At 41.2% G+C, this 27,854-nt stretch overlaps 1 protein-coding gene across 1 annotated transcript in view; it reads right to left on the bottom strand.

Moving 5' to 3' along the window:
• Positions 1-27,854, bottom strand: part of naa25 (N-alpha-acetyltransferase 25, NatB auxiliary subunit) — a 62,625-nt gene that overhangs the window by 11,243 nt on the left and 23,528 nt on the right. Inside the window, exons 9-22 of the mRNA XM_033043710.1 lie at positions 23,323-23,412; positions 22,116-22,288; positions 21,034-21,146; positions 19,037-19,244; positions 16,611-16,700; positions 15,333-15,513; positions 14,006-14,105; positions 9,260-9,411; positions 7,830-7,955; positions 6,343-6,586; positions 5,614-5,737; positions 3,819-3,884; positions 3,226-3,326; positions 1,514-1,624 (exon numbers count right to left, since the gene is read on the bottom strand). Of these exons, the coding sequence (XP_032899601.1) occupies positions 1,514-1,624; positions 3,226-3,326; positions 3,819-3,884; positions 5,614-5,737; positions 6,343-6,586; positions 7,830-7,955; positions 9,260-9,411; positions 14,006-14,105; positions 15,333-15,513; positions 16,611-16,700; positions 19,037-19,244; positions 21,034-21,146; positions 22,116-22,288; positions 23,323-23,412 (1,879 nt within the window). The remainder of the gene's footprint in view (positions 1-1,513; positions 1,625-3,225; positions 3,327-3,818; positions 3,885-5,613; positions 5,738-6,342; positions 6,587-7,829; positions 7,956-9,259; positions 9,412-14,005; positions 14,106-15,332; positions 15,514-16,610; positions 16,701-19,036; positions 19,245-21,033; positions 21,147-22,115; positions 22,289-23,322; positions 23,413-27,854) is intronic.

Raw genomic sequence — 27,854 nt, 5'->3', positions numbered from 1 at the left:
AATCTTGCGCAGTCATTAAAACATGACTTTTAATGAATAAATCAGGTAACAGCTGCCCTCTAGTGGATGTAGAGGCATCACAATCAAGAGTGTTGACTGCAGATGTACTTTCTAAACTTGAAAGAGAGGGAGTTTTTAGGAAGGAACTGCAGATGCTGGAAAATCGAAGGTAGACAAAAGTGCTGGAGAAACTCAGCGGGTGCAGCAGCATCTATGGAGTGAAGGAAATAGGCAACGTTTCGGGTTTCGGCCCGAAACGTTGCTTATTTCCTTCACTCCATAGATGCTGCTGCACACGCTGAGTTTCTCCAGCACTTTTGTCTACCTTTGAAAGAGAGGGAATTGAATTTAATTTCTATTTCTGTAAGCTAATAGAGCACAAATGGAGAGAATAAACTTGCTGTACTATTAAAAAAATAATATGCACCTCATTTTTTGCATTCTGTGCTTCCGATGTAGCTTCCTTTATATAGCTGGGCTAAGTGCAGACGAGGCAACCATTTTACAGAACACTTGCATTCTGTCTGCTACAGCCTTCAAGAGCTTCCAGTTGCTAACCGTTTTAACTCCCAGTCCCATCTTTCTGTCCTTGGCCTCCTTCATTGCTGGAGGCCACGTGCAAACTGCAGGAACAGCTCCTCATATTCCACTTGAGTAACTTACAACCAAAAGGCATGAACACTGAATTCTCCAATTTCAAGAAATATTCCACCCAGCCCATTTTCCCCCCTTTCCCCCGTCATCCCCCCCCACCAAAATGGTGTACATCCATTTCTCCCAGCGTCCCAGTCACCCTGCACCTTTCCCTTCCTCCACACGCTAATTTCCCACCCCTCTCATCCCCAAATCTCCGATTTCCTTTCCATCTCCCTTCCCACCCATATCTCTCCCTCCCTCGCTAATTCCCTTCCTCCCCTTCTCTCATCCAACAACCTTTTGTCTTCTTTTCACCTCTGGCCTTTGTTACTTATTCCACCTCTCTGGCAATCTCCCCTCTCACATCTTTCCACCTATCACTTGCCCGGCTTTGCTCCATTCCCATTTCTCCCACCAACTCCATCAATCCGAAGAAGGTCTCCACCCAAAACGTCAACTGTCCTGACTGCCGAGTTCCTCCAGCACTTTGTTGGCCACTGTGCCACCCTGTAATGCCTAGTCTCTGTACTCTTCACCACTCTGTGATAGGTATTAACAATCGTCTGGGACCACTGCACTCACACTTCTGCTAAGGAAGTGAATAATAATAATACACTTTATTGTCATTGTAAATATATACAACAAAATTTCAGTGGAGAAAGATTCTGAGAATAAAGAGACTCCACCATGGTGTTCATGGTGGAGTCTAAGTCAACTTTTTCCTGGTCAATGATTCTAGATAGCAATTGAAGGAACGGTACTTATCATAAGCAAAGGGGGCACATCTTTAAATCGTTGTACTTTCAGGGTAACTCTTCGATCGTTTCCCCCCCCCCCCCCCCCCACTTTCAAGACCTTTCTCTGCCGAGATTCTTACCATTGCAAAATTGATTTCCTTTTTCTTCTTCTTTTTCTTCTGTAAACTGGATTTAAGCGGCCGTAGGACATTACCACAGTAATAAGATACCCACAGGATTATGCAGACAGTCTGAGATGACAAGAACAGACTCCACATTAGTCAATGTCTCCTGAACATTTAACCTTTGAGAGGAATACAACAGTTAACTGGCACGTGGGAGACAGCATTTTCTCAAGAGACCAGACTAATTGAAAAATATGTACACAACCAGATCCCAATAGAAACAAATTTGCAATGACATGTAAACGCAGAAGTCAGTGCTAATTGTACATAAGAATCAGAAATTGAACACAGAGGTGTTTTTCCAAATAGTTTTAGCGGAAATAGATGGCATTTGTTGAGGGTCAATTCACTCAGCATCCTTTCCTGAGCTCTTTAGCCTGAATAGCTTAGTTTAGAGATACAACGTGGAAATAGGCCCTTCGACCCACCGAGTCCATGCCGACCATCACCCATTCACACTCGTTCTATGCTATCGCAGCTTTGCATCCTACATGCTAGCAGCAATTTAGATTCCAATTCACCTACAAACCTGCACATTATTGGAAGTGGGAGGAAACCGGAGCACCTGGAGAAAACCCACACGATCACAGGGACAACGTACAAACTCCGCATAGATCATACCCATAGTCAGGATTGAATTCGGGCTCTTGGCACTATGAGGCAGCAGCTCTACCACTGCGCCACCCTGTAATGCCTAGACTCTGTACTCTTCACCAATCTGTGCTGGGTATTAACAATCGTCTGGGACCACAGCACTCACACTTCTGCTAAGGAAGTGAAGTGGAGAAAGATTCTGATAGTAAAGAGAGGGTGGTATTCATGGTGGATTCTAAGTCAACCTTTTGTGGTCAATGAGTGTAGATGGCTATTGAAGGAACAGTATATATCAAAAGCAAAGGGGGTACATCTTTAACACAAAGCAAATTGAGAGTCATAGAATCATACAGCTTGGAAAGAGGCCATTCAGCCCAACTTGCCCATGTTGACCAACGTGCCCCATCTACACTAGTCCCACCTGCCTGCGTTTGGCCCGTATCCTTCGAAACCTATCCCATCATCGTACCTGCCCCTCAGGCCCCTATTAAAACGTTCCCCTTTTATCTTAAACCTATGTCCCCTGGTTCCCGATTCCCCAACTCTGGGTAAAAGACTGCATTTACCCACAATTGTTACAGAAAGTCTGGTATCATAATTACAAAGGAAATAATTATTTGTCAGAGCCATGTCTTTGGCCCAACACGTTCAATGGAATCAAGATGTCTCACCCAAGCGATTCCCATTTGCCTGAGCTTGCCCCAGATACTTGCTCACTTAACAGAGATCGTTTTAAGTAGGCACTGGTCTATAGACTGGGTAGTAATGGATGGTACATTATTGGTTATAGTGTGCATTGGGGTCTACTTGGAATCTAACACAGACACCCGAGGTCAAAATATTCAACATTGACTACTAATTCACTAAAAACAAAACGTAAAAGCTACTGGTCGTGGAATGTCCAGGGTAATACATTGTAAAAAAAAGGTGCAGTTCTCATTTAACCACTTTACTTCAGTGTCCCAAAATACCAGGCTGACCCACAATTATATATACAAGTTTCATTATTTCCAGTAATGTAATGGGTCAAAGAAGAGAGACAATAACAGTATGGTAATTTTGTCATCGCTTACCTCAACTAAAAAGACCAGGTTTTCTAAAAGTTCTGGTCTTGTTATATAATTTGTTTTGTTAGCTTCCAACAAACTCCCTTTACATTTATTATTGAATAACTCTGAGGAGGAAAAGAAAACAGGTTACAAATGTTCTTCACGTACAATGGACTCTCTGTCACGCTATTTTCATGCAAGTTCAGATGATGATAGTGGACTACCTCAAGCACTGCCAACATTTCCAGCGTTGGCTCATCAAATTTTGATTTAGGTTTCCTGGAAAATTTATTGAAGTAGCCATTTTTTAAATTCATGTCCTCCAAATATTTATTGCCTGAACGTTATAATGAGTTACTCAGATATATTATACAAGTCGTGGTAGTTATTCTTCTCACAGGAAGAGACAACCTTTCAAACTAGGAAAAGGCAAACCCGTTCCTGTCTTTGACCTCTTTATATTTATTTTATTGATGCGTTTCAAAAACTGCAACTTCGAGAAGATCAGCTATTTTTTTTCTTCTCCTCAGCCCACTGAAACGGATTCATACGACATGCCCTGCTGCAGCAACTGTGATATACAGCAAAGAGGAAGCAAGGTTTGGAGAAATCATTACCTTGTAATTGTCCTAATAACGCCTTAAAATCATTTGCTATCCGGTTTTGGACATCCAGTGTTTCTTCTGCAAGAAATAAAAAATGGGAGTAATAAAGTTTTTTTTTTTAAAAGAGCAAAAATTATTTCTCATAATTGAGATATCTACTTTTCATAATATATCACTTTATTGTGCAGAGACCATTCCTCTGAGCACATTTTTTAAATTAAATTTCACTATATTTTTCTAAATAGTGGAGACAATTTTCATTCATACTACAAGACATAATTTAAGAAATGTAATTCCACAAACCCACGGTATACTTTATATCAGAGAATCTTCATGGGAAAACCCAGCAGATTCCAAGCAATAATCTCTCACTAAAAGGTTAATTCTGTCATTTAGTACTACTTACTGTAATTTAGTTTAGTTTAGATACAGCGCGGAAACGGGCCCTTCGGCCCACTGAGACCACACCGACCAGCACATCAACACTGTCCTGCACACACTAGGGACAATTTTTACATTTATATCAAGCCAAATAACCTACAAACCTGCACATCTTTAGAGTGTGTGAGGAAACCCGAAGATCTCAGAGAAAACCCATGCAGGTTTAGTTTAGTTTCGATCAGAGATACAGCGTGGAAACAGTCCCTTTGGACCACCAGGTCCGCGCTGACCAGCGATCCCCGCACATTAACACTATCCTACACACACTAGGGACAATTTTTACATTTACACCAAGCCAATTAACCTACATACCTGTACTACTTTGGAGTGTGGGAGGAAACTGAAGATCTCGGAGAAAATCCACGCAGGTCACGGGGAGAACATACAAACTCTGTACAGACAAGCACCCTTACTCTGGATCGAACCCGGGTCTCTGGCACTGTGAGGCAGCAGCTCTACCGCTATGCCACCGTGCTGCCCTATTACTACAAATATTACTTATTTGTATTCAATCTTCTTGGTTGAAGCTAATATGACATGATCATTTAATGTCTCCAACTTCCCTCCCTCTTTCTGCTTTCCAAGCCGTGCTCAATTGCTTGCTGCACACACTTCGATTGCAACAGCAGCTGGAGGTGAAAGAGATGGATACATGAGCAGACGATAAACAATGGCATATGGATACTGGAATCTGAATTTGCAGTGTAATTCTCAACTGGTCAATATACCTATCAATCGAGCAGTTTGAGAAACTGCACAAACTTAGGCACAAGGAACTGGAGATGCTGGTTTACAAAACGGCACAAGATGCTGGAGTAACTCAGCAGGTTGGGCAGCATCTCTGGAGGACATGGATAGGCGATGTTTCGGGTTGGACCCTATTTCAGAAGCTTTACCCTCCAGTAAAGCTTAATTTACTTTCTTCTGTTCACGTTGAATGAAATGGATTTGTATGAACTTGGATTATAGGGGAGGGCGACACGGTGGAGCAGCGGTAGAGTTGCTGCCTTACAGCGCCAGAGACCCTGGTTCGATCCTGACTACCTGGGTGCTGCCTTTACGAAGTTTGTACATTCTCCCCGTGACCATGTGGGTTTTCTCCAAGACGTACAGGTTTGTAGGTTAATTGGCTCGGTATAAATGTAAAATTGTCCCCAGTGTGTGTAGGATAGTGTTAATATGCAGGGATCGCTGGTTGGTGCGGATTCGGTGAGCCGAAGGGCCTGTATCCTTGCTGTATCTCTAAACTAAACATGGTGAAAACATATCTGATTGATATCAAACTTAAAAAGTTTCCACCTCTAGCATTTGCATTATTATTTTATAAAAGTAATTTTCTTCTTTTCATGGTAGTTTAGATTCTTACCTAATCCGCTGGCATCCAATTCGTAAACATCGATAACCAGATGGAAAGCGTTAATCTGACACCAGCAGCTGGTGCTTTCCAGGTAAGTGATCATGCGGGCTGGAGGTGACCCTTGGACTAGAAACTGTGAACAGAACAGAATGTGGAACTCAGGTTTGCATGCAATTTCCGGTACTATCAGGGAGAGGTTAACATAAAATTTCCCCCTGCCGCTGCTTTTGAAGACCAGTTTTAAAATATATGTCACAAGCTATGGTCCAACCAAAACACTTTGATATGTAGAAACAGCTCCTGCTCTCTTCTCATTACTGTTTATAAAGAACAATGCATTCCAATGTACCAGTTCTTCTGGCATTCTTTTAGTTGGTCATTTATTTAATTGCTGGACACTCTTATCCACACAAGCATAATTTAGCGCATATCAGATCAGATATCAAAAGAATCACCACCAATTTCTTTGCAAATTGGCAAACCTTTAAGAAATGTATTCTTAATTTCAACATACAAGGGATTGATTCTGTGATCCTCCTTCTCCGCAAATTACTGTATTGTGCTCTTTGTCAACTGAACCTGGGGAAACTGCGTGTTAAGGTTTGGTGGGGAGAAAGAACAGTGAGAATTTGGTTTTGAGATCAGGGAAAATTTAGTTTTACCTAGCAACTTATTGCAGTAACTTAGCTACATACATTTCACTTTGAACCAAATTACATTTCTTTCAAAGAAATCTACCTGAACAGCTTGTTTGTCCTTTTTCTTCTCCGTCTGCACGATACATTCAAGCTGTTGAATTAAATAACGTAGTGTGTCAATTTTAGAAGCGACACCATTCTCTGTTGTCCGATTGGAATTCTTCAGCTCGACTGTGTGGCTAATGGTAGCGAGTGCACAGACTAAGCGTAGCGTCAACGAACGAATCTGAAGCCACGTCCTCTCTTCTTTCATCGACGTCTCCCTTTGCCCTTCTGTCAATTCACTTTCGTAATTGGGGAGAAAAGTGACATTAAAACTTGATTTGGAAGGACACGTGACATCGTCTTCACACAATTATTTGCAAAAGTAAGAATTTCATTGTTCTGTTGTCAGCACATATAACAATTAAACAGATAGACAATCTGAAGAAATTTCTGGACACGAAACGTCACGCATTCCTTCTATCCAGAGATGCTGTGTTACTGCGACTTTGTGTCCATCTTCGGTTTAAACCAGCATCTGCGGTTCCTTCCTGCACTAACAATTAAACACTCCTGACTCTATTAAATATCAGAATGCACAATTAAATTTTCCTCATTATCCAAGTTGTAGTCTTGCCAAACCTGAAGAGCAATTTATGTCTTTCCATGTCAATAATCTTACATTGTTATTAATTGAGTTATCTTGAAAGATCATTAATTAACTTAATCAAGAGTAATTAACTCTTACTTTCCCCCACACATGCTGCTTTGACCTGCTGTGTATTGTTTGTCCTGCCTTCTAGTTTATTTCAGAATTCCAGTGCCTGCAGTATTTTAGATTAGTTACATCCCACAATGATTTAATGTGCAATTTTGGATCACACTCAACAAGAACAGCAATGTAATTATCCAGATTTATTAAGAAAGGATGCTCATCACCAGCATGAGGAGAACAGCTCCATCTAAAACCGCTGTAATGCATAAAATGATACATAAAATTTAGATGCACCCCGATAAGCATCCAGAGGTCAGCAGAGGCAGGTGAAAGAAGGTTAAAGAGTACACCCAAGGCACCGAATCATTCACAGGAAATAGAACATAGAAAAGTAGAGTACAGAAACAGCTCCTTCAGCCCAATATGTCTGTGCCCAACATACCAAGCTAAACTAATCTCATCTGCCTGTATATGATGCACACCCATCCATTTCCTGCATATCTACTTAAATCTCTTAAATGCCAATATCGTATCTGCCTCCACCACCGCCCCTGGCAACACGTTCCAAGCACCCATCACTCTGAAAAACAAAAACGTGACCCGCACATCCCCTTTAAACTTTGCCCATTTCACCCTCCAGCCTTTAACATTTCCAAAAAGATTCTGATTGTCTCCCCTATTTATGCCTCTCATAATTTTATACACTTCCGTCAGGTCACTCCTCAACCTCCAGTGTTACAACAGAGAAAACAATCCAACTTTCCCTGAGAGAGAGGGTGAATAAGGAGGAGGAGATATAAAAAAGAGAAATCTTCATGAACTTCGTATACCTGTCCTTTGGATCCCAGGAAAAGAGAACAGTTAGATCCCGGTTATCCCGGAGATTGTCCCATGGTATATCATCTTCATCTGGACATAAACCCATGGCTTTTATACTCTCTTCTAGGCTTTGCGTTCTACAAAAGAAGACAAAGAGAAAGGGTATTAAATATACATGCTGACACAAGTGTGATTTTAACAAAGGGAATGTTTCCACATTGTCATTATTGTGCATGGATGAAGGCACAAAGCTGCAGCAATATGACTGCACAATATCTATTTTTTTTCCACTTACTTCACTGTGACACAGAACAAGACGTAGAGAGACATTTAGAACTGAAAATGGAACAAAAACCTCCACCTTCGTAACAATGGACAACAAGCTTAATTGTAGACCTCATTCACATCATTATTTATTGCGGTATTAGAGGCTTGGACAAGGCAAGTAGAAGGATATTAATGTCCCCGTAAAGCAGGGGACATTCATTCAAGGTGGATTGAGGAAAGATTAGAGGAAAGTTACAGAAAACCTTTCTATTCACAAAAAGGTGGGTCTGGAACTCATTACAGAAATGGTAAGCTTTCATTTTATAAACAAAATATTTGAATAACACGAGTAATCTTCTGATCAATGGTCCAAGATCTGGGCAAATTAAACAAGATGCTGGAGGAACTCAGCAGACCAGTGAAGGAAAATGGACTGATGATGTTTCGAGTCAAATTTTCATTTTTATTTTCCCTGGTACACCGAGTTCCACCTCCAGTTTGATTTTTTTTTGTGCAAAATTTCAGCATCTGCATTCTCTTGTGCATTGAGGATCTGGGATTTCTTCCAACCGTCTAAATAGCACTTCTGCCTGTCACAGTAATACTGGGCGAATGGCTTTCTTTGCCAAGAATTTCTAAGATTCTGCAGAGATGAAGTAACACTGATTCCTTGGGCATTTCTGACCAGAACACGCAACAAAAAGGAAGAAGGAATTTTTAATTAATAGTTTGTTTTAAATTCTTTTGCCAAAATGATTCATTGTCGATCCAAAAGAAACATGGTCTAAACAAATTGATGTACTTGTGACAATATTGTTCTCATGTCAAGAAACTCTAACTTAATACTTCAAGTCAAGCAGTCAAATCAAAACATATTACCTAGAAAATGTTACTAAAGGTTTTCATACAATAGGAAATTTTACATGTAAATTTAAAATTGAACACACTTCTATGAACATGAGAATGAGGACAAAACCTTTCAAGAAATGCTGCCTGATCAGTTGAGCATTTCCAACATTTTCAGTTTTGTTTTCACATTTCCAGATTTTTATATAATCTTTAACTATTTGACATAGATTCAAGCACTGTCGAGCAGTGATTATTAAGCAAGTGACCCAATTAGCAATAAGCTCTGCTCCCCTGGTAAAGTGATGTAAAGTATAGCAATACGTACACGTTTGCTTCGAGGAAGAGGTCTAACAGCATACGTTCAATACGGACTTGTGCAAAATGCAGAGAGTTGTTCAGCCTGTTCCGAAAGGCAATGAATTCTGGGATCTTCTCAAAAGCACCATATTTATACGCCTGGATTATGTATTCAGAGGTCTGTAAAATGAAGTGAATCAGCATTGTAAAATAAAACTGTTCTTACTACAAGCAACACCCCTGCAAGCAAGCTATTTCACAAATCTCTTGTGAAGCTATTTAATGGCGAGCATCCAATAGACAATAGGTGCAGGTGTAGGCCATTAGGCCCTTCGAGCCAGCACTGCCATTCACTGTGATCATGGCTGATCATCCACAATCAATACCCCGTTCCTGCCTTCTCCCCATATCCCTTGACTATCTTTAAGAGCTCTATCTAACTCTCTCTTGAAAGCATCCAGAGAATTGGACTCCACTGCCTTCTGAGGCAGAGAATTCCACAGATTCACAACTCTGGGTGAAAAGGTTTTTACTCATCTCTGTTCTGAATGGCTTACCACTTATTCTTAAACTGTGGCGCCTGGTTCTGGACATCCAGTAGGATACTGCCCAACCCACTGAGTCACTCCAGCTCTTTTTATCTATCTTCGATATAATTCAGCATCTGCAGTTCCTTCCTACACATATTTAATGGAGAGTATTATTTCCTCGTTTTTCCTCCTGAAAACACCAACTCTTGCGAGATCACAATTGCAGAAAACTCCAAAACCAGTCCTCAAAATATTCAAAGAGCCATTTTTCACGCAAGAGAATAATAGACTTTCTAACTATTGGGGTGAAGTCACAATTAAACCCAATCCTATGTCTAATAAAAGATCATGGATCTGAAACATTAACCGTTTTTTGCTCTGCAGAAATTGTCTGGCCTGTTCGTCATTTATTTTATTTCATAAACTCAATCCAACTCTGATATTGCATTCACACAATCATACTTCTCACACTGGCATCAGTAACAGTAACCTCAATTGTAAAACATCTTGAAGCCTGAGGGAACAAAACCAACTTCCGATCTATAGGAGGAGCATATACAGCTCAAACTGGATAGTGAAGCATTTTGTTCTCCAACATAATGAAGTCTAGAATCCCTGGTTACAGGACGAAAGGCTGGAATAATAACGAGACATGAGTTCAAAACAACTAATTTGTTCATTAATGTTGCTTAGAGAAATAAATATTCTCTCTTAATCAGGTCTGGGCTTTGTATGATTCTGCAGTAATTTAATTTACTCTAAACCGCCCTCTGAAATGGCCCAAAGCGACACAAAAAAATGGATAGGTTACCCCGTAACAACATGAACACCAGACATGACAAAGGCACACCCAAGCCCAATGAACTCTGCAAAGTCCTCCTTGCTAATATTGGGAGATGTGCCAAAATAAGAAGTGTTGGCACATTGAGAAATCAAACTACAGCTACCATAAACATACCCAAAATTATACAGCCAATATTCCTGACTGCCCCATCACTTTCTGATTTAGGTAGCATAAACACACCAATGGAGCTACAGCAAAAACACTCAGGAGGCAGTGGCTGAAGGATTCATCAATATCAACTTTAGATTGTAATTGGCGCAGCGGTAGAGTTGCTGCCTTACAGCGCCAGGGACCCGGGTTCCATCCTGACCGTGGGTGCTGTCTGTGTGGAGTTTGGACGTTCTCCCCATGACCTGCGTGGGTTTTCTCCGGGAGTTCCGGTTTCCTCCCACACTCCACAGACGTGTAGATCTGTAGGTTTGCAGGCTAATTGGCTTGGTAAAATTGTAAATTGTCCCAGGTGTGCGTAGGATAGCATTGGTATGCGGGGATCGCTGGTCGGTGAGGCTCGGTGGGCATAAGGGCCTGATTCCACATTGTATCTCTAAATCTAAGCCAAGGAAACATACAGCTGATTGCGCAATCTTCCTCCTGCGGCTGATGAATTATTTAATTAAGTCCAAAAGCCCTTGATGGAAACACAACACAATTGGCATAGGCACTGAACATACTCTCTGGGGAAGATCTCAGTATCCATTACATAATGGCTCAGTAGCATCAGTAACAATAGAGCTGACCAACCAATGAAGAACCAGAGCCTGAGTGAGGCTGGTATGCAGAGAATCAACATGAGGTCACCATCTTTTCCTTTCCGATCTAATTTTCCAAAATGCATTTTTCATTAGAGTATAGCAGGAGTAACCACCACATAGTCTGCAGGGACATAATACCCAATGGAGCTGGCATTGTCAGAGTGAGGCTGAACGCAAATTGGAGGAACAGCATCTCATATTTCGCTTCTCAGCTTCCAGCCAAGTGGTATGGTCTTGATTTCTCTCACTTCAGGTAGCCCCGGCATTCCATCTCTCTCTCTCTCTCTCTCTCTCTCTATCCCTCCCCCACCCAAGTCACACTAGCTTCTCATTTTCACCCAACAAACAGCTAACAATGGCCTGTTTCCTTTATCATTGTTACTTTTTTGCCTTTCTTTCATTCATTGATTTTTTTATCTCTCCACATCACCATCTATATCTCTCATTTCCCTTATCCCTAACCAGTCTGAGGAAGGGTCTCGACCCGAAACATCACCCATTCCTTCTTTCCAGAGATGCTGCATGCCCCGCTGAGTTGCTCCAGCTTTTTGTGTCTATCTTCGGGAGATAATACCTATTGTACGGCACATACATCATGTTAGGTGGGACTGTTCCTGAACATAATCATTGTCTCAAAACAAGAGGTTCAAAGTGCTGGAGAAACTCAGCAGGTCAGATCGCATCCCTGGAGTGTGGTTTCATGTCAGGATTCTTCTTTAGGCTCGAGTCTGAAGCTGGATCCTGACTCGAAATGTCAACTATCCATAGATAGACACAAAATGCTGGAGTAACTCAACGGAACAGCAGCATCTCTGGAGAGAAGGAATGGGTGACGTTTCTGAAGAAGAGTCTAGACCCGAAACATCACCCATTTCTTCTCTCTGGAGATGCTGCCCGAGTTACTCCAGCAATTTGTGTTTTATTTGTAAACCAACAACTGTAATTCCTTGGTACACAAAAATGCTGGAGAAACTCAGCGGGTGCAGCAGCATCTATGGAGCGAAGGAGATAGGTAACGTTTCGGGCCGAAACCCTGAAGGTTACTCCAGCATTTTTGTGTACCTTCGATTTTCCAGCATCTGCAGTTCCTTCTTGAACACAACTGTAATTCCTTGTTTCTCCACATGAGGTTGGTGGCAGCAGCAGGAGAATTGTGCAGCAGCAGCACAATAGATAATGTGCAATATCGGCAGTAACCAATGTGAAAGTACAAGGGTATTTGCAACTATCTTCAGCCAGATATGCAAGCACATAATTACGTCAGCTTTCTACTGAAGCCCATTTCTTCACCTATTCTGCCCTTCAACCAACTCAGTTTTCTCCACATGACAGCAAAAAATGGCTAATACAACAATGTTGTGGTTGCGGTGCTGAAAACCTCGGCTCCAAACCAAGATGCAGCTTTGGTAACCCCAAAAGTGTGGAAGATTGGTATGCTCTGATTAGCTTAGTTTAGTTTAGAGATCCAGGCCCTTTGGCCCACCGAGTCTGCACCAGCCAGCAATCCCCACACATCAACACTATCCTAAACTAGGGACAGTTATTACATTTATACCAATGTATAAATTAACCTACAATGTAATTAACCTACAAACCTGAACATCTTTGGAGTCTTCGTCTCTGCTCGAATAAAAGCAGCATATCAACCTATTCTTAAATCATCAGCGACATTTTGGAAGATATCGCCGATGGTCCTATCAAAAAGCATGTACACGCCAAATAATCTCATCTCCAAGGCTCCAAAAGAATAAAAAGTATAAGAACAATAAACAATAAATTTACTGGGAAGGTTTCAAAAGGCGTTGGAGTCCATGAATTTCAGTATAACTTATCTTCTGTGGAAGAATCTGACACGGAGAACATTTCATGACTATATTTGAGACTTGCAAGGTGCATTAAATTATCAGAGCATCTCAAATACTTCATGCTGCACTGTTTGGATAATATGACAATTATAGCAGGAACAGTTTGGTGTGCAACACAAACCAAGAACACCTCTTGGGGAGTGAAGCGTATGTCCAAAATTCAGAAAACCTAAATGCAATTCAGCCAAGTTAAAAAAGGAATAATATAATGGTTGCATAATTATTGTTTTATAATGTAGTAGGTCACCCAGGGGCAGACATATTACAGTAGTGCACCCGAGTGGCTGATCTGGCACCTTTCGTAAGCGATCAATAATCAGAGCTCACAGAAGGATACATGGCATGAGAAGAAAATTTTTAATTCAATTTAAATTCATTCCCAAAGACAACATACAACCAAATAGTAGAAACATGGAACTGCAGATGCTGGTTTACACAAAAAGACAAAATGCTCAAGTAACTCAGCAGGTCAGGTAGCATCTCTGGAGAACATGAATAAGCTGCATAAATAGAGTCTGAAAAAGGATCCCGACTCGACACATCACCTAGCTATGTTCTCCAGAGAAGCTGCTCGACCCACCGAGTTACTCCAACACTTTCCGTCTTTTGTTTTTACAAATAGCCTTGACTTTACTGCAAACTGTAGTGTTACAGTTACTCTTATCAAAGAGGAGTGTTACTCTTATTGAGCAAAATTAGGTTAAGAACAAGAGAACTATTAATTGCCAGGGTGTACAGTGTCCTCTTTCTATTCAATATGCTGACAATTCATGGCACACTTACATCTTTCTGGTTGGAGTGGAAAAACCTGAGTGTGAAGTTACACGCTTGGGAAGCAGCAGCAAGGTGGCCCAATGGCTCTGCGTATCGAGTCAGCAAATACCTGCCAGTTAAATATAATATCAATCACAAACACTGAGGAAAAATATTACAATATCAAATGTCATCTGCAATGTGCACAGAAGATAACTTTTGCCCTTCAGGTAACCCGCAAGGCCTATAGTTATTTTGACATCTGAAACTAATGTATAGATTCAAACCTGCTCAAACCTGCCTCTTGTTTTGCCAAAGTTCTGATGGAAATCTAACCACACAGCATAGACACTCATCATCATTGATCTAAATTAGCCCCTCTGTCTAAAATTACATTCCATGTATTAAATGCCCGAGCTCAGAAGTACCTATTGAGTACTCTGTAAAATTCTCCAATAACCTGTGATCCAACTGTTCAGAAATGCCAATGGTTCAGCATCTGGCTAACCGGTCGTTAGAACAACATCCGATTGCCTCGAAAATCTGCTAGCCTAAAACCAAAATTCTAAAAGTGCCAGATAATGGAAGTCACCATTCCACACAATTTTTCTACTGTCAGAATAAGTTTTAGGTTGTCGAGAATGGCCTGGCTCTCCCATCTCAGAACCAGAACCAGGAACCTGCCCCGAAAGACCCGGTGGGGCGCGCAGCCGGACGCAGAAAGACCCAGCGGGCTGCGGCCTGTAGGGAGGAAGCCGCCGGGCCCAGCCCCTGCTCGTCCCCCAAAGACCGGAGTATCAAAGAGGAGAGAGCTGGCAACAATGGTCGCGAGGATCAAGGCCAGTAGGAAGTCTTGCCTTCCGGGACCTCAAGTTCGCTGCAGGAGGCGCCCCCGGGTCACAAAGGTGGCCGGGCGAGAAGAGTTACGCCAGAACGCTGAACGGTCCAGGGGCTAGCCTGGATCGGGTGTCACTCCATGAGACCTAGCGTGCAGATCGGACTTTGGAAATGGTGCCAAATCCGGTGACTCAGAAAATAACTTCACTATGTTTTGCACATGTGACAATAAAGCACTATCGAACAAATCTATACCACAATTCATGCCATGGGACAGATAACATTGACCTAGACAACATTTCTGAAATTCCAAGCATTATGTAATATCGGTTATGTGGAAAATTGAAAACTATTTGAGTTAATCTTTGAATATTACTATTCTTTGGGTTTCCTTTGGAAACGCAACTGCAAATAATAGCTAGTTGCAAATGAATGGCTGCATTCTTCATGGTTAATCTGGTCCAAGGTTCTTATTGGGTTGACATTTACCTACCAACAATCAATCTAAATAAATACCCACCCAATTGTATCATGTTGCACATGCTTGGCATCAAGGCTGGTGTACAAGTCTACGACTGGCTCAAAAGCTCCCAGAAGACAGTAGATTCGAATGAGCAGCAACTTGAACTGAGCACTAGAGGGGCTGTTGGAGAGAGTCTCCTCCAGTAGGGCCAGAGACTGCCACAATGGCCCCTCCTCACCTGCAGGAACATCAGGACACAAAGGGGGTGAAGCAGAATCTATTCATGGATCCAGTGTCAACATCAGATGTATTACAATCAACCACTAAACCATTGTACCCATTTCGTCAGATGAATTACTCAAACCACTGCAGATCATTCTGCTTCCTGCCTCTTTCAACCTTTTCCAACGTTGTCTCCAAAACAAAAAAAAATCATCCTGTTCAAACTTCCCTTCAAAATATTAATTGTAGCCGAGAACAGATGTTGGTTTCTTTAACATTGATTTGCATTGAATTCCGAGAGACTGGAAATTTAGAAATAAAAAGCTACTCGTACATAAATCAAGGTCTCAAAATTGCATGTGGATTAATGGGTAAATAAATTCAGAGGTTCAAAGACCAAAACTATATACGTTCATAATAGATGAAGGTCCATGGCTTTGGTTTGGACAAGTTTTTTTTAATCAGACACCAATGAATAGTCCATAACTGAACCTCAGGAATGTTCATCCCTTTTACGTTAATGGAGAAAGGGTAGTGATAACAAAGGGAATGTCTGTGATAGGGTTCCAGCTGACAACTATTTTTGGCACCATTTGAGGGGGAAATTAACGATTGCTAAATCAGAGCTGATCTGCCTGGGAAAAGGTAAAAATAAAAATATAAATGCACCTGCTACATTTCTTTACATCACTCAAATTAAAATTCCTTCTTTTCCAACTCAGGATTATGGAATACGTGACAAGGCTACAGACCTAAATTTGTGTTCCCCCACACAAGTATAATAAAAATTAAGAAGTCAATGAGGATGATGAACTTTGGAATTTTCTATGGCCCTCTGTGTTGATAAACTAGTTAAATGCACCATTGTAGAAATCTGTAGCATAATCCCACAACCTCACGATAAAATGTACAACTGTGTTAATGTTACCGTTTCAAGGGAGAACTTAGAAAATACTAAATTTGAGTTCACTTATATTTAAGAAAAAGAGTACGATCACTAATAGGTGGCACTATTAAACAAGTCTGAAATACAGCTGATTTTTTCCACCACAGAATATAATAGCATTTTCAGCTGACAAGGCTACAGGTTGAACTGAGAAGAAAATCACTGACCTGATTGTCTCCAGATGTCAATGAGAAGATGCACAGCGAAGAGACAATAATTATCAGAGAACTGCAATTCCGTTTTTAAGCACGACTTTCCTATTAAACAGAACAGGCCGTAAAATATAAAAAACTAAATAAACCCCTAGATACGAGAGAATGCCAGAAATACGCAGCAGGTCAAATCAAACTGAAATGTTAGCTCCAGTTTCTCTCTCCGTTGAAATTACTAGAGGTGGTTGTCGAGGCAGGCATTACTAAAAGACACTCGGACAAGTACATCGATAGGAAAGGTTGAGAAGGATACTAGGCCAAGTGGGCCCCGTTCCCCCAACGCAATATTCTACCATTCACACATAGCCCCCAACTGTGCAGGCGCTCGCAGCTGACATTTTTAAAGTTTAAAATTGCAATAACTTGTAAAAAATAAGATTAATGTGAACGCATCTCACATTCCCTCTTCAATCCCCTATTCCCCTCCTCCATTATCCTCCCTCTCCCCAGCCTCCACCAACCCTCCTCTGCTTCCTCCCCTCACCCCCTCCCTCCCCTCCTCTCTATCATTACCTCGCCATCCCTCGTCCTACCCCTATCCTTCTCCATTGCCCCTCATCCCCAAGCCCTCCCCCTCCTCTTCACCCTCCCTCTTCTTTTCTCCCTCCTCCTCCCCCACTCCCTCCCTCACCTCTCCCTCCTTCTCATTTATCCTACCCTCAGTCACTCCCTCCCTCCATAACCCCTCCCTATCCCCCACATCTCCCTCCAACCCCACTCCTCACCTCCCCCCATCACACCCCCCACTCTCCCTCTAACCCCCCTCCTCCCCCACTCTCCCTCCTCATCTCCCCCACGTTGCCCTCGCCCTCCCTCCCTATCCCCTCCTTCTCCCTCAACCCCCCCACTCTCCCTCCTCACCTTCCCAGGATCTCGATGCAAACCACCACCGACCCTAATCCTTGCCCCGGGTCTCGCTCCTCTCCTTCCCCGCGGGCCTGGAGCAACAGCGCCGCCGCCCCCAGACCCAGGCGCGGCCTCTCCCCACCCCCGGATCCACCGCAGCTCAGATACCGGGCCCACTGCACACTCACAGGGCTCCCCCAACTGCGCAGGCACGGCTGGCAAGTGGGGGCGCCGTTTTAAGTTATTTTAACTTTTAAATGTCAATAACTTGTAAAATATACCATCAATCTGAACAAAACTTGTTTCATTTACATCGCAGGACAATGGTAAGGTGGGCCAAAAATTGTAGCGCTATCCTGTACTGTTTTGGTTGTTTCGGGAACACACAAACAAATATACAACCAAACAAACAAACAAGATGAGAGTTTTAGTAATATATACAAAATATAGATAATATAGTTAGATGAACCAAAAGCAGGCAAATGGGACTGGCTTAGATGGGGGACTTGGTAAGCATGGGTAGATTGAGCCTGTTTCTGTGCCTTACAACTTTGAAACTAACTATTGAACAGTTTCAGCATTAACTGTTGTTCAGAATTTTCTGATTTCCAAATCTGTAGCTTTTTGGCTTTTCCATACATGAGGATTTGAAGGTAGTTTGCTGCAAGACTAGCACAACCAGGAATTACTACAATTGTTGGCTCAATGCCGATGAATAAAATGCTTTAAATTTTCTATCGAGGTAACATAAGACTAATGGCATTGGTCATTAAGTTGCTGTACAAGTTACACCGCTCTCCCGTTAGTTTCGTAAAAATGGTATTTTGATCTCAGTTGTTAATGCAGTTGCAGTCAACAGAATCACTGAATGTACTAGCATGGAAGAAGTCCATTCAACCGGCCATACCTGATGAAATAGCTTCCACCACTAAAACTGGACAATTGGCACTTCAGTCTGAAGAAGGGTCCTAACCCAAAACGTCTCCTCTCCATGTTCCCCAAAGATGATGCCTGACCCACTCAGTTACTGCAGTATTTTGTACCCTGAACTGATACTTCAAACTGCATCTAACCTAATGCAGTCCTTCATTTTGTTTATTTATTTGTTTGTTTATTATTGTCACCTGCGCCGAGGTACAGTAAAAACCTTTGTATTACCTGATCCAAACAGATCACTTATACATAAACACAAATAAGTTAAACTCATGTACAAATCACAGAACAAAAGAGAAGGTACAGAGTGCACAATATAGTTCTCAACAGTTCGTATTAGTTCAAGAAATCACATGAACAAAAAAACTTAAACATCAGACTATTCCAGTGTGATAATATGCAAAGTTTTAGAGAGTTAAATTTTAGCAGCAATTCTAATTTGAAATCAAATACAGGCTTCAAATTTTCCATCAGGAGAATCCCATTGACTTCCAATTTAAAAAATGTGTAAATATAATCTCTCAAATATACATATTGGAGATACCTTCAGGCAATAGAATGTGCTGACAAAACAAAAACTGAATTTTAAAAAGTGAGCTCACCAAACTCCAGGGCATGTTTGTATCTCAGCATCAGCTCCTCGACAAGAATGAGTTTCTGTTCCCGGTCCAAGGCCTCATGAAGACCTAACAATCTGGCAAACTGGATGACAAACATGTGCCTCTGCATAGCTTTGATGTCATCTGGTAATGCAAGGTCACTCTCTGATGATACCGACAGAGGTACGACTTCCATCAGTTTGTTGATGAACTGCAGGGAAAAAACAAAACAAGAATAGCAATACCTATACTTAAAAAAGCAAACTACATGAAAGACGTTGTACACACCATATTGTTATTTATTAAGAGACAAGCACAAAGGATACCAAGATGGTTCATATGCCATCTATCCTCAGTCCATGATTAGGCATATCACTTTTCAGCACTGATAAAAGGACTGGAACCAAAACATCCAGAACAACATTGTACAGTATGTTTTACATGGATGTTTCTTCCCGAACTATCATCATCATCAGAAGCAGCGATTCCACAACTTTCCCAATTATCCAAGCATGGGGGAAAAACACTAACAGTTGAACGGCCACCTCTCTCGAACAAGGCCACTTGAGCATAGCTAACAAGCTGAAGATAATGAAGTTAATTCGAAAATATTTGCTTGAATGGAAACATCCCCCCCCCAGCTAAAAACAATGTCAACGTGCATAGAAGAGCCAAATGTGTCAAAGGTTACGGGGAGAAGGCAGGAGAATGGGGTTGAGAGGGGAAAATAGGTCAGTCATGATTTGATGGCGGAGTAGACTTAAGGAGCTGAATGGCCTAATTTTCCTCCTATGTCTTATGATCAAATAGGCAGCTAAAAAGAGGACTGGGATGTTGAGGCTACAACTACTGCTTTCATAGAAGAGATGATGAGTTGTGACATGGATTGGAAGTGGGGATGATAAATGGCACTGAATGACAAACTAATGCAAGTGGAGAAGAGGGTGGTGGGGGGGGAGGGGGATGTTACAAAAGTAGAAAAAAGAATGTAAGCTAAGAATTGCAGCTAAAGTTAATATTGTAAATAAGCAATAAAATTCCAGGTTACAAAAAAATGGCAAGGATAGACACACTAAATGGAAAATTTAAAGGCATCGATGACAGATTACAAAATTAAGACTAGCGGGTGCCTGAAAACTGAAATTGTCCTACTCTATACAAAAACAAATCTACTCTTTGGGCACAAAACACCTGAATTTAACCAATAATAAGTGACAAGTAAAAGATTATTTCCAAGAAATTACATGACAATTTTAAAGTGATATTTACTGGCTCCATCCATAGACAATAGTTTTGGAACTAGCTAGGTTTTCTTACCATGAGAATTTGGCATTCAACAAATAAAGGAAACTCTGAACACAGAACCAGATTAATGGGACAACCGACTGCACCAAGTAAGTTATTGCATTTTGAAAAAGTCCAAACAGCAGCAACACCCTACTCTTGTCATCGACTTGTTACTGCATCACATATTTTCTGGACATTTTGAAGTTGGAAGGACAAACCCTGTAAGCTAACCATACTAACCATGTTGTACGTTCTACAGTTTAAGTGGGCATAATAGGAAGACATTTTAGTGGTGATGTTATAATTCTTCATCATGACAACACTTGTTATTGGAATTAGAACAGATTATCCCGAGTTAATACATCAATTTTTTTCCAGTGTCTTTAGAAAATATCTGAGTAGGTTTTGACCGTTTACTTATCCAAATTGATTCTACATTCATGGCCTTCTGATGAAATGTCACATTTCCTTTTCAGTTCAGTCATGTCTCTAAATTTGCGGACAATTTAAAGCTACATAATGTCTGAAATCTCTTAAATGGCAGAAATGATTAGCTTTCTTTGTCTATTAAAAATGCCTAACGTTAATAAATGTACAAAGTGACAACCAATTCATATACTGACTGAATGCTGAGGCCACTGGGTGCACTTACCCATTCACCTCACTGTAGCACATCTGAGCGAATGGAGACTCTGCCAGTCTCCCGGTCTCACCTGTGTATGCCGCTCCGGTGACAGCAGATCGACAAAGATTCTCAGGTCAGAATAACAGCAAGGTTTATCCCCAAACCTCTCAAAGTACTGGAACATCAGCTCCTCTGGTATCCCTAGCAGCAAGGACAAACATAACAAAAGAAAACTCAGATGAGCGTTGCAGTGTGTGTCGCCACCAATGCAGCCTTGCATTCTGAACAAGTCACATTTTACAATGTGCATAATATGAAGGCTTAAATTGAAACACTCTGTATGAAGTTTGAACGTTCTCCCCGTGACTGTGTGAGTTAACTCCCGCGCTCCAAAGATGTACATGTATGCAGGTTAATTGGCTTGGTGATTGTGTAAAATAAAAATTGTCCCTAGTGTGTAGGATAGTGTTAATGTGCGGGGATCGCATACTCAGTGGGCTGAAGGGGCTGCTTCCACACTGTATCTCTCAACTAAACTAAATTGCCAATGATGTGATAAATCACAGCCTCACATGCTCATTATTATGAGCCTGTTCTTGTGCTGTACTGTCTATGTTTTAACAGTAATTATTACAAAATAATGTTTTGCACTTTGTAATGACCCATCATGAAAAGTGCAATATGATTCTCTTTTTCCCTTTCTAAAGGCTACAGCCCATTCTCCAGTCAAACATTTCATGATTATTCAAAGGTTTCCCCTACCTGACTGAACACTTTTAAAACCCTTTTGTCATATTGGGTGGTTTTGACCTCAAAGGGCATCTTAGCTAATCTCAAAACTAGCCCTATTGGACGTTAAGTGTAAAAAGGAACTGTAGATGCTGATTTAAACCGAAGAGACACAAAAAGCTGGAGTAACTCAGCGGGACAGGCAGCATCTCTGGAGAGAAGGAATGGGGATGTTTTGGGTCGAAATCTTTCTTCAGACTGGTATGGGATATGGGAAACGTTAACATGTTTGCAACGATAACATGTTGGATGTTAACATGATTTGCAGCTTGCTCAAGAACCACGTAAAGGAAATTTATTTTTCGCTCTCCATGATAATATTGAAATGTTATCTGATGTTGAAAGAATGAATTTACATTGAATAAACTATTAACCACTCACCAAGTCTGTATTCATCATTGGTACCCCTCGCTCTCAGCCGTTTTATCAATTCAAGTTTAGCCAGGTATGGTCCCCTCAAACGGCGGGAACCCTTTGGTTCCTCATTCAAAATTCTCTCTTCCACAAAGTTTATGGCCTCCTGTACATGACAGGTGACTGGACCCTCCAGAGAGCTACGCAGGAAGAAAACAACTGTTTATTCTACCTCTACTTTTGCACCGCATTATATATTAATAACAGCTTGCACTCTATGCATCTGACCACCCTAATGGTGCACAGAAATCCAAGGGAACTAAGGCTCTAAAATGTCTAAAGGGAGTGGAGATGTGGTACCCTGGTGAGTTGAGGAGAGTGCAGAGGTTAAAGGGGTTCAGAAACTCAGATCCAATAAGCCAGATGCTGAAATGTTTGGTTTTGCAAACTTTGTGACAACAGAGTTTTACTGCATCATAGGCTTGCAAATTTATGCATACTCAAAATCATTATTTAAGATCATTTCTACAATCCGAAGCATTATGGGAATCTGCTTTGTTCCAAAATATACAATCACACATTTATAGATTTTTTGTTGTTGTTGTTGTTTATTTTATTAGAAGTTAGTACAATACAAAACAATACAGTGGGACCTAATTTTAGGTGCCAGCTATGTCATAACGTAATAATTAAGCGCCTTGAGTATTAGAAAGGCGCTATATAAATCCCATCCATTATTATTATACATTCTATGTACAACCTCTAGTTTTATGCTTTTGAAAAGGAAATAAGAAAGACAAGAAGGGAAGAAGCAGTAAAAAAAAAAAAATTTGGAGAAGAGAAAAAAAGGAAAAATAGATAGTAGAAAATAGAAGATAGTTTTCCTATTTTCTACACATTTATAGATTAAATGCACTTTTTCTTCCTTATCACAGAAAATAAGGACCTCTAAAACTATTCTCTAAAGGACCTCTAAAACTATTCTAAAGAGGTTATACTGATAGACATCTCAATTTAGACACAAGGAACTACAAATTCTGGTTTACAAAAAATATATACAAAGTTCTGGGGTGACTCAGCAGGTCAGGAAGCAGCTTTGGGGAACATTTTTTTGGCAGCGTTTCCATGCTCTCCAGATATCTTGACCTGCCGAGTTACCCCAGCACTTTGTCTCTTTATTTTTTCAGAAATCATAATTTGTTTACTTTACTGGGATATTTTAATAAAAACTCACTGTTCTGCCTCTGTGGGTGGAGTCCAAGCAGCATCAATTAGATGGAAGAGGGAATCAAAGTAGGATAAGTAAAACTGCCAGTCATCTGGGCTAAAAGAGAACAAGAACAAAAACGATTTGCACATTCAGCAAGCCCTTAAATATGAAAACAGATCACAATGTTCAATTGCTTAACCATTGGTACATCAAGAGGTCAACTGCAAGTTACTTTACTTGGTTGAGGGTAGTTCATTTCTAGAAAGAAGGAACTGCAGATGCTGGTTGACACAAAAGGGCACAAAGTGCTAGAGTAACTCAGTTGGTCAGGCAGCATATCTGGGGTTCATTTTTAGCTTGGCAACTGCTTCTAAATTTCAAATTAAAAAAAAAATGCTGTCAGAAAAAAGGTGATGACGTTAGTTTCGTTTTTTGTCACATGTACCGAAGTACAGTGTAAAGTTTTTGTTAATCAGTTGGAAAGACAATACGATTACAATCGAACCGTCCAGTGTACAGATACATGATAAAGGGAATAACGTGAAAAACATTTAACTGATCAATAACAGATTGGCTTTCTGTGCATTTACTGTCAAATTAAAGAATAAATTATACTGAAAGTTGGCAAAATTTACTTCGATAAATTAACTTTTAGGACAAACCAATATTTAAATGTGCATTGCCCGAGCGATAGAATCTTCAGACCCATTTTCCTTGTCCAAACAATAAGTGAATGACTTTGTTAGAATTTTTGTCTACCTTCACTTTGTTAGAGTAATACTTTACTCGGTTTGTTAAGAGTAATTTTGGCTACGAGGCCAGAAGGCTTCCCGATGGGCCGCGGCTGTGGACTGGGAACGCGGCCAGAGGCCTTTATCAAGGCTCCACGGTCTCGATGCCTCCCGTATCGCTGCGTAGAAGCCCGGGTCGGGGCCTGGCCGGGGCCTCGTGGGTGGAAGCCCATGTCAGGCGAAGCGGTGGATGGAGCCCGCGGCTGGGGCCCGGGTCGGCACCACAGAGGCGTGAAGTGGGGCGCCGACAGTGGTGAGGCCTTGATGGCGGCAACGCTGAAGCCTCACGACGATGGGGCCTCGGCGCTGGTGAAGCCTCGCAGCGGCGGCTATGCCTCACGGGTCGACCCGCAGTCGACGGTCGATGCGAGCGTGGAGGACCACCGTGAGGGAGGGGGAAGAACAATGGAGGACCCGGCGTGGGGGGGGGGGACTGCCGTGAGGGAGGAGGGGGGAGAACAATGATCAATGGGGGGGACGGGACAAAGGACAATTGGGGCCTTGCGTGGGGGGAACTGTTGGGGGTGGGGGACAAGAGGAGGAGCCGGAGTGCTTTGTAACTTTGTCAGCGCCATAGGTGGCTGCTATTTATATACATTGTGTATTCAAGCAAAGAATCTCACATGTGACAATAAAGTATTCCTATTCCTTCCTATTCTTTTAAAAGGAGTGTTATAGCATGTCGTGAGCAGAGGATCAGACAACTTAATGTAAATATTTAAAAAGACGACGAATATTGGAAATCCGAAATAAAAACAGAAAATGTTAAAATGCACAGCTGCTCAGGCAGCATCTGGAAGAGGAAAGGTGCTCATCTCTTTCCTTCAGATCTTGACCAATTTGCTGCACATTTCCAACATTTTCTGCTTTATTACAAGTAATTTTCCATTTGAATCAAAAGTCCAACCATTGGCAAGCTATTCTAACAGAAGACACCTTGAATTTCAATCACCATACATTTAAAGTCATAACACATCAATAGGAAATAAAACTTGGGTGGATTTGAGATATGCTTGGATGCAATTAAGTGCTAAATTACATCACGCATAAAGGGAATCTTCTTCAGTTCAAATGCATTCAGGCCAAATAGTACAAGGCCAGCATATACTTTGATTGTAATGACAGTAAAAAGAGGACCAAAAGCAACCAAAGGAACAAGTTCTGAAAAGCTAAAGAAAGTTGTAAAAAAAAAAAAAAAAAATCAACTAGGAATTGATTAGAAGATTATTTTTAGAAAATCTATGTCTGCTTTGTTATGACTAAATGAATGTTTTGTTATGATTAATGTAGCACCTTTGTGCGACAAAATATTGAAATGAAAGCAGTAGTAAAAACCCAGTGTGTAGGAAGGAACTGTAGAAAATGTGTAAGAAAGAACTGCAGATGCTGGTTTAAATCCAAGGTAGACACACAATGCTGGAGCAACTCAGCAGGTGAGGCAGCATCTCTGGAGAGAAGGAATGGGCAACGTTTCGGGTCGAGACCCTTCAGACTGTTGTCAAGGGAGGGGGCGGGACAAAGATAGAATGTAGTCGGAGACAGTAAGACCAGTGGGAGAACTGTAGAAGCTGGTTTATACCAAAGATAGACACAAAATGCTGGAGTAACTAAGCCATCGTCGCAACTCAAGGTGTCGGTGGCGTGGGCCACTGGAGGCCCTACAGCAGCTGGGGGATCAGGTAAATTAAACGCTGCCGGTGGCCCCACAGAGGTCAGTACATTGCATTGCTAGGTCAGGCCGACCACTACTTCACTGACCCAGTGCAGCCACCGACGCCAGGACAACGGGCCAAGATGTTTTTAAGAACTTAATACACAAAAGCTACAAGTAATCATCAGACAAATGGCACCTGTCACAAGGTCATAAGGGATAGGAGCAGAATTAGGCCATTCTGCCCATCGAGTCTACCCCACCATTCGATCATGGCTGATCTATCTCTCCCTCCTCACCCCATTCTCCTGCCTCCTCCCCATAACCCCTGATACCTGTACTAATCAAGAATCTATCTATCTCTGCCTTAAAAATATCCACTGACTTGCCCTCCATAACCCCCATGGCAAATAATTCCACAGATTCACCACCCTCTGACAAAAGAAATTCCTCCTCAACTTCTTAAAGGAACGTCCTTTAATCCTGAGGCTATGGCCTCTAGTCCTACTCTCTCTCAGTGCCGTAAAACACTCATCATATGTTAACCCACTCATTCCTGGGACCATTCTTGTAAACCTTCTCTGGACCCTCCCCAGAGCCAGCACATCCTTCCTCAGATATGGTGCCCAAAATTGCTCAGAAATAGTAGGTATGTTGCAAAGCCTACCTGAAGCGTCGTTGAAAATCTGTCGCTGAGGGTGTGCGCGATTTTGGCGCCGTTTAGAGGGGGCGGGTTTAAAACGCGATTTTCTCTAGGCTGTTCAAATCGAAAATGTTCAGCCTAGTTAATTATTAACGAAAAATCGCTGGAAGACCCCGTCGCAAAAGCTATTATTAGGTTTAAAGGCCTTGAATAATAGTTATAGTAGTTTAAAAATCAATCTCTAAACCCGCGACCGCCAGCAACCGCAGGGTCTCATAAAGCAAACAACTGAAGTTAGGTTGTATATTTTTACATTAAAAAGGGCTTCTAAAGATCCCTTTATACTAAGTTTAATATTGCGAGTAGCTCAATTTGGGCCCATTATATCCCGCAGTATTTTTCTCGGCATTTGGGGCACAAATCTACCGCAATGTGAACGTTCTAAACCAGCGCGTTCCACAGGGACCCACTGGAAAGCTGATTTAAATGGGCATTTATTTACAGCAATTAAACACTAAATTCCTTCCATTTGGCCTATAAATTAATGTAAATGAGATTTAAAAATCATGTTTTATTGTGAATTATTTGTGAATATTATTTGGACATTTAGGCTATTTAAAAATGTTAATCATTTATTAAGAAATGGATAGATGTTTAGATCTAGTAATTGAAGTCTGAAATTAGCTACAATTAGGTAACTAACTAATTATATGCTTTAATTTCAGGTCATTCAAGTAAGATTATTTTATATTTGTTTCAGAATGCTTCAATCTATGATAACTGAAAATTTCATTCAGTTCTCTTAATTTTTAAGAAAGTTATGGGCTTTTGACTGTTCACGATCACAGCTTTTTTGTTATGTCCATAGAAAATCAATAGGGAACAAGATGCTCATTTCCCAGTATGAAAATGGCCATAACTTTTTAAATACTTGAGATATGAAAGTGAATTAGGTGTCAAATTAAACTTATTTTTATGCTTTATCTGATGGGATAAATTACAGACTTGATTTTTAAAATCTCAAAATGTTGTAACATTGCTAGAAATAGTGGGGTGCTGATCTGTGTGCTGCCTCAGGAGCAATAGACTATTTTCTAAAATAAATCGGTGCACACTCTTAATTATGAGTAAATGTGCATACGTATAGTATGATTTTACACAGTTGTGTGCAAAACATAGCATTTCCCTGTATCTAGGTCCATGACAAAACCAGTAACTACTGAACTACTGTTATCTCTCCCCAGCACTCACAATCTCAGTCACACGTTAGAATAATCACCTTCCACTGCTGATTTGTATTCACAACCCATATCCTCCAGCCTCACCCAAGAGCAACTGCATAATGGGGATGGACCGTTTGGACTGACAAAACTGACCCATTCACAAAGAGAGCACGACCTATTGACGTCCAGTGAAAAAGCACATGGTGGAGGCCTTCAAAGCAAAATGCTTAAAAAGCTTTAAGGCTGAG

This window comes from Amblyraja radiata, chromosome 25 (assembly GCF_010909765.2).
Source record: "Amblyraja radiata isolate CabotCenter1 chromosome 25, sAmbRad1.1.pri, whole genome shotgun sequence".
Taxonomy (NCBI): domain Eukaryota; kingdom Metazoa; phylum Chordata; class Chondrichthyes; order Rajiformes; family Rajidae; genus Amblyraja; species Amblyraja radiata.
This window is presented reverse-complemented; position numbering and strand designations above follow the sequence as displayed.